The sequence below is a fragment of the Poecilia formosa genome, unplaced genomic scaffold, assembly GCF_000485575.1.
Source record: "Poecilia formosa unplaced genomic scaffold, Poecilia_formosa-5.1.2 Scaffold138, whole genome shotgun sequence".
NCBI classification, from domain to species: domain Eukaryota; kingdom Metazoa; phylum Chordata; class Actinopteri; order Cyprinodontiformes; family Poeciliidae; genus Poecilia; species Poecilia formosa.
The window spans coordinates 800,156-808,358 of NW_006800077.1; the positions used below are offsets into that span (position 1 = coordinate 800,156).

Consider the following 8,203-nt stretch of genomic DNA (forward strand, 5'->3'; position numbering starts at 1 on the left):
GTATTAAATTAGATGCATGGGTTGATTTCTGCTTTATGGGTGTGTAGGAGAAGAATGTGAATTTATTTAGCTGAGCAGAGAGTTTGAAGAAGAGTTTTAGATCTGGGGAATGAAACTGATAACAGGAGAATGACTTGGAATGGTTGATTCCAGATTAGTGATTAGTGTTTTGTACACCTCTCAAGAAACCTGAAAACCGGTCATACTTATCGACAGACATGACGCCAGCCCTGCCTCCTTGCAGCAGTTGAACTGTCCTCCGACAACCCAACTGCTATTATGGCAGACGTAACGTACCCAAGACATTTTTTGAGTCATTTTTGCCTTATAAACCAACAATAGTGATGGGTAGATGAGGCGTCATGTATCGTTTCGACTCATGGCAAAATTGTGTCGATTCTGTTTCGATACTGCATCACTGAATACTGGCATCAGCTGAACATTAAAAATTCCTACAAGCAACGTAGTGATTTGACCTAGTCTATGCAATAAGATTAAAATTTTTGTATTTTATCGAATATTATATATTGTGTCATATCTTCAGTTAAATTTAAAATATATTTGATATACAGTCAATAAAAAAGGGGAACATGTACCATAAAGTGAAAATTTAAGTGAATGTGTTTGGAATGAGGATGCTTGTGGACTGTTTTTTTTCCCCCCCACAGATTTTTATTTAAAAAAAAAAAGTTTTTACAACATTTTGAAATTTAGCCTGTTACGCTTTTTTTGACAAAACTGCTGCTGTAGAAAAAGATGAAGTAAACACAGCATTTACAGGGAACCCTTGTTTTTCTTAGAGATTGCGTTCCGAAAATAACCTGATAGGCGAAATCCGTGAAGTAGTTACCTTTATTTTTTACAGTTATTACACAGCATAAATAAATACTCTACATTGAAACCAAAGAACAAATGTGCATGTGCATCAATCGGGCCTTAATGCGATCCGGAGTCATGTCATTAAAACGTCTCCTCCAAGCTGTCCCGCAAGATTCACAGCTGTATCTACGGCAGAGCGATGGATCTCGTCAAGCGAGCCTCCGGTCGGGTTTTACGCTGATTCTGACCAATTTTATCCATCAGGCATTCAAAGTTTCAGTTTTCATCTCCTGAATGGCCAATCTGTATTACTTATATTTAAATACCGTAACGTTATTGGCACACAGGTAGAGAAGAACCGCAGAGACTGTTTAGCCCAGAGGTTCACAAACTGTGGGGCGTGCCCCCTAGGGGGGCACCGTACCTTTGCACAGGGGGTGCGGAAAGTCGTCTGGATGAAAAAAGAAAAAAAATGAACGCTGTATGCGCTGTGTTTTTACCTTAGAATGGCCAACTCTCTGTTATTCCTCTGTCAATTTGATACAGTAGGGCTTCCGCACTTCCCATATCTGTGTCCTCTGTCACTTTTATCAGCAATTAAAACTGTTTAATCCATTGGTAAAATGTGGTCACCTGTTTTTCCAAGCCGCTTTTAAACGCAACATCAGCACTACGACACTCGCACTGGGTTTACACCTGTGTGGCAGTGAAGGAGACCTGCTGCTGCTGCACAGAGCTATGCAGGTGTGTGTTAGAATCATGGCACCAAACCAGCAAAACGCAAAAAACCTTTCTCAGTTTTCCCCCAAACTAAGCGACTGAGTTGAGTAAAGCTGTTGGATGCAGGTAATGTTAGCTAAAAGATGACTAGCTAATATCAATACAGCACCTTAAGCTTAACAAGTAGCCTGTAGGCTACCGATGTTGTCTATGTTCAGCTACGTACATTCATTTTACCCCCAAAAAAGTTCATTATCCCCTGTCCCCCACCTTCTTAGTGACAGGGAGTCTCTAAGAATCCTTAGAAACCCCGCCTCACACGCAACGTTCAACCATCCATTTGTAATCCATAGGGGGGGCCCAGAAAATGTTTGGAAACCATTGGGGGGGGCGCAGGAGAAAAGTTTGGGAACCACTGGTTTAGCCAATCAGGATGCAGAACACAATGTACTGTGAAGAAAAACTGCACAAAAAAATCGCGAAGCAGCGAGACCGCGAAAGGTGAACGGCGTTATAGCTATGGATCACTGTATTTCTATCCTTCTTGCTGTGGCTGGTTATTAATCATTTATTTTACTACAACATGACCTGATGTGTTTAGAAAAACACAGCTTTACAATAATTCCATGACTACTGATGGAATCTATTATCAAATCTATTGTTATCTATCTATTGTTTTTAGAAACCTTTATAAAGTTAATAACATTCACATAGATCAAACTTATAAAGAAAAGTAGCTTTAACAACTAGAATCTTAATTTGTGATATTCTTAAACATCTTCTTAAGACCGTTTTGATCAGAGATTACACCAGGCATTTTTGTTGTCTCATATGACTGACAGGGTTGAATAAAATCAGTTATAATCAGTTTTTACCTGTCAATTTTTAAAATTATGACAACAAATTCAATGACATTTGTTTTTCATTCAGCTTAATTAATATTCAGAACAGATAACGCACCCTGCCATCACACATTCAGTAGACAAATACTTGTTTAAAACCCACATGTTAAAAACCAACTGTCGTCCGGATTACTATATATAAACAATTAAATTAAAACATTGCATTTAAATTATGCCCTTCCTGTCCACAAAGTAGTCCAGCTACTCCAGCCTGTAACCAGGATGCGCTCTAAAGCCTCTTCAACATGCTCAGCTCCCAGATAGTGAGATACATTGAGTATGTTGTTCAGGTCAGAGGTGATTCAGCTTTTTGATTGATTGATACATTTAGTTTCCTCCACGATGTACTCTGTGCGTAAAATTGAAAACATCTACGTGTTTGCACCAAGGGGTCAGAGGTCTGAATTGCAGTTTGTCAAGATCACACATAGCCTTCCGAGGTTTCCAGCAAAATTTCATAAAACCATTCAGAAAATATTCAGTTAACACGACCCCTGGTGTTCCAGAGCTTACCATGACACTGAGAGTTGCCTGTTCTGCTGTTCTCCCCCATCCACAGGTGCTGCAGCCTTGTCAGGAGCGGTCACCCACACCGTTTCAACTGCGGTCATTGTGTTTGAGCTGACTGGTCAGATCTCCCACATCCTGCCGGTGATAATAGCTGTTATACTGGCCAACGTCGTCGCTCAGTCTGTGCAGCCATCACTCTACGACTCTCTTATCAGGATCAAGAAGCTGCCCTACCTCCCAGAGCTGGGCTGGGTTCACCATGAGTACGTACAGCATAATATATTGATGAAGAGTCTAAAGCAAATATGCAATAGCACCTGTCTATGAGCAGTGTAAGAGTCTTGTCAGACTGTAATCCTGCTGTCCACAGACAAGTGGAGTAGTTTTCAGTCTTCAGACTTATTCCTCATTTTATTAATACCTCTATAAAAACAGTAGCTTGAAGACGGTTTGACTTGAGGGCAAACCATCTTCAGACCTTTCAAACAATGAAGGACAAAAAACATGTATTTTTATTGAGTGTATGTAAACTTCTGGCTTCATCTGCTTCAACTGCAGCTTTAGCAGTTTTTGCTGATAGATTTTCTGTATTGAGGTTCTTTTCCTTTGCAGGATTTGCTGGGTGTCCTCAGAGATGCACCCATTCAAACATTTGCACTTGGCATTTGACAGCTTTGCTTGGATATCTGCAAACTGTTACATTGGAACAATAACCCAAATGTGTCTAGTTCGCAATAAGGGCACAATGAATGTCACTCTTAATCATTTTTGCTGGAAAAGCTTCTCTTCCCTTCACTATACCACCACCACAATTGAATATTCTGTCATATCTATTGTAAAATCCAGCATTTGAGTACATGTACCAGTGGGACTGGCATTGTGTCCAGGATCAGGTAAAGAAAGAAATTTTCCTCAATTTATTTATTTGTTGGCTTTTATTTTTGTTGTCTTGAGATCAGTAGGTGGCTCTCAGATATCAGTTCTTATTGGGCCATCCTCTGAAAATACTTCTATTATTTTTTTTTTATAAAGTTACACGTGTGGGTTATAAAAAATTTAAAAGTAAACAAAGCTCTGTAAGTCTGTTTACTCACCGTGGTGTGAAATTCAAGCAACCAGATACACACATTAGCATTTACTTTTATGTTTTTTTATTAATTTATTCTCTTTAAGTCATTATTCATATATACTTCTGTGTACGAAGGCAGTACTGCATTCCCCATCCTGAACTGCCTCATCCATTGCAGAGCACAGGGTCCCAAGAGGCTGCAAGAAAAACATCAGTCAAACAACTCTGCTCTGCTCCCATTGCAGTGGGAAGCTCAAATGACTGCTTTGAAACTGTTTGGAAATTATCCAAACATACATCTTCTAACAAGTTCAAGAGTATTTGTTCTCTACGAAAGGAACAGATTCAATTTTTCTGCATATTTTACAAAACACATCTCAATATTGACTTTGTTTTGCAGTTCTTTCAGTGATGTTATTCCCCTTGGCTGCAAAGGCAGAGCGTGTTTATTTGCACAGAACTCTTTGTACACAAGGTGACAAATTCACCCAGTTTATTTTTGAGCAAAACAGTCTTTGTTCAACAAAAGGGTCTAAATGTGATCAAAAATTTGGGTGAATCTAAAAAAAATAGTTGATTGAAACCAGTGTAAAAAGTTAGTCTCAAGCCCTACAATATAACTCTATTTTACTTTGCTTGTGGCAAAAAAAAAAAAAGAACGACTCTTACTACGTACTCCTGACTCTGTCTTGACAGGATACTCTATCATCAAACATATCAGACATTATTACATAATTATTTCACAGAAAGGTTTGGAAGGTTCAATCATGAAATTATCCATTTTTGATGGATGTACAAAACACTATAAAGGAACACTTATAATAATGGCTGCTCTGCAACAAAGACAGCATAATGGCATGTACATTTATCAGCATTTATCTTCGAGGAAGAAACTGATCTTTTTTCTTCTAGACTGCATTGCAAAGTCAGGTATTTGAATTGCATACAAATTCAACTATACACAGTTTCTATATGTTCATGCATATTTAAAGTCTTTTTCAATGGCTTCATCATCATCATACGTTATTCAAAAAATGGCTTTTACTTCTAAATGTAGAAACTATTACATAACCTATTACATAATCACAGCTCGCTTGTCACCTCTGCTTTTTTAAACACTTTTTCCACCTCACCTCAGTGTGAAACCTGAGCCTTGCTGCACCTTGTTGACGTTGATTAGGCCATGTATAACTAGTCGCTGCAAAAATGTAAAAGTTGCAGAGTATTAATTTAATCAGAATTCCAAGGTGTCAGTCTTATTTAGCATCAGTTGGTGCTATTGGGGAAACCAAGTGAAACAATCTTTCAGGTTATACAGTTTATACAGAATGCAGGATGCCTGATCAGATTCTATTCCCAACTATTACAAGAAAACTTGGATGAATTAAGAGGAAAAACAATTAGATATCTTCCACCTTTGACACCTCAGGGGAAATTTGCCTTGGCAGCTCCTGTGGCCAGTTCAGAGGCAAGCACTTACATTACTCTCTCTCATCCACATGCAAATTAAAACGCTGTCAGCAAGCACAGTGCAAAGAGGAAACTTTCTTCAAGGCCTTTTTCATATTTGGGATGATACAGTTGTCTGGCGCTAGAAGAACCATTTTGCTCTTTAAAAAAATAAGGTGACAAAATTGTTAGTTTTTTTTTTTTCTTCATGTTTTAGTCCTAGCATTGAGAAGTGAATTCTGAAATGTTTGTGAAAAGTTTACTGTGCAAAATGTTCATTTTTACATAGTTAACAGAAATAAACCTAAAGCCCTCTAATTCAAAGCCTTCTAATGTTTGTGATATTTAAATTTATTGCAAAATGATACAATACTATACATATCTGACCAATTATGTCTCTCATTAATGTGACTTTGGTTTAGTTATTCTAACTGGCCTAAAACAAGAGATGTTTGGCCTGATCTAGCTTCAGCTAGTGAGAACAAAAAGCTTACAGCTGACTCTTCTGGTTTCAACTAATGCATACATAATTCATAGTGAACAAACTTCTGAAATGGTGAAAATACAAATAATTCAGGAAACTAATTTAAACCTGGTGTGATTTATAGTTTTAAAATTATAGCCAGTTGCTCTGTGTAGGGGTTTCATTCTTTCACATTACACACAGTAAATTTACTTGGAGTTATTTTCTTCTTCCTATGCTCTAATATACAGAAGTTTATTGATAGGTTTCCTTCATCTTCCTAAGAGGCCTCCTGGACTAGAGTTGTACATTATATGTATTGAATTGAAGCTTGGAAAGCATGGCCATCAATTTTGTTCTTTTACATCTGAGGAAAGGTCAGCACAGCGAGTTGTCACCGGTTGAAAAGTGAAGGTTTGGCCGCAGTCCGTGTCTTGGCACGGCTGACGGTCTTGGCAGCGGAAGCCATTAAGCGACGGCTGTCGTGTTTGCAGTTCTTGGCCGCCTCCAGCAGGAAGAGAAATCTGAGTGTATCTAACTGGTGTACTGAGGCGTGTGATTCTGCTGAGCTGAGAAGTGCTCACGCAGTGTCACCTAGCTTCACCTGAAGTGCACATGGTGATGCAGTAACAACTGAAAGATGTGTTGACATTGTGACTTTTTGTTGTGTTGGCCAGTCAGCTGAAAGGCTGTGCAGTCATCATATATGTAAGGGCAATAACTTAGAAATATTATGATGCTTGTGTAGTACGAACTTTTAAACATGAGTGTGGTTATATTTTTAGCCAATGAATAGAATACCGTTTCAGCTGCCTTCTTCCTCAGGCCTCATCTCAATAAAACAATACACACTTATTTTTTTCACCTCACATTTCATTTACTCTCCTTTCCTTCCATGTTTGTCTCAGGAAATACAACATCCGTGTGGAGGACTTTATGGTGCGGGATGTACCGTACATCACACTCAACTGCTGCTACCGAGACCTACGCAACGTCCTGATGTCAAAACATCTCAAGACTCTGGCTTTAGTGGAATCTGCTGGTGAGTTAAAAAAAATCTACACATCCATGCAAAACACAGAGTTATATATAAATAACCTGGTTCTGGTGTCTTGTGAAACCACTGAAAGACACTGTGAGGGTTTTATTTGTAGCTGAAGGTAGTTTATCTCCATACAAGAAACCATTTGGTCCCTCATCTAATTTCTCTGCTCATATTTTCCTTTGGCAGAAACAAATCAAATGAAAACAATTTAAAATCCTAATTTGCCAGTTAAAATGTTGGGATTTATTGCACCCTGCTACATATTTATTGTTAATTGGTAAACCATATCCCAAAATAAACAAATATGTCAGTATTTGGAGTTTAAAGTAAAAATATTCACTCCGTTGGGTGTTTTGTTGATCATCATTGATAAAGTTTCCACAAGGAGTGAATACTTTTTATAGGCGACCCACAATGATAATATGAGGATTTTAGTTTTGGAAAAAAACATTATGTTATTGACTGAAAAACTTGTTGACATTATTTGCTTTATTATTAAAAAGATTAAAAGTCTTATACTATTAGCAAGTAAGATTATATTAATGATGTTGCAGTGCAACGATATTTGACCATGTTTTTATGAGAAATTATTGGAAGAAATGGTACAAAAACTCCACTTCTGGTCCTGGCAGGTTTATGTTTTTGTAGTGAATCAGCCTGTTAGTGACCTACAGCTCCAAACTCCAAACTACACATTAGTTCAGCACACATCTGTTTTTAAGGGGCTAAATAACATCTTAAAAAGGTTTTGCAAATCAAAATCCATAATGCGGTGCCTCTAACGTTGGGGGTATCTTTGTTCGGTGTTGCCAATTTTGTTCTCCCAGTGCGCCCTCCAGCTGGTATTAAATTCAAACTTTCTGCAATCCCACTGCTGTCCTCATCAAAGTGACTGATTGATAGAAAAAAACCTGCCTGGGCACAGCTTGCTGATGACCTTAGTCACCTCATTAAAGTGCAAATTGGGTATTTCAACACTGTTTCAATTATACAGTGGTACAGGAACAATTAGCTGCGGCATTTAGCCAAACACCTAATCTGCACGCACCGTCACAAAGGCAGTTACTTAAAGCCGGCAACACATGCACGCTAATTATTGGACATTTGCTGCCTTCTGGGCACTTGTTATGCAACTATGCAGACTTCTCTGCAGTAGATTTGTTTGTTTGGAAGTTGCAGCCCTCTGCTCGCAGTATTTCCCTAAATCTCTTTCTACCATCTCTGTT

At 38.3% G+C, this 8,203-nt stretch overlaps 1 protein-coding gene across 1 annotated transcript in view; it reads left to right on the top strand.

The window, feature by feature from the left end:
* Positions 1 to 8,203, top strand: part of clcn2b (chloride channel, voltage-sensitive 2b) — a 149,998-nt gene that overhangs the window by 96,355 nt on the left and 45,440 nt on the right. The window contains exon 17 of the mRNA XM_016676632.1: positions 6,841 to 6,978. Within this exon, the coding sequence (XP_016532118.1) occupies positions 6,841 to 6,978 (138 nt within the window). The remainder of the gene's footprint in view (positions 1 to 6,840; positions 6,979 to 8,203) is intronic.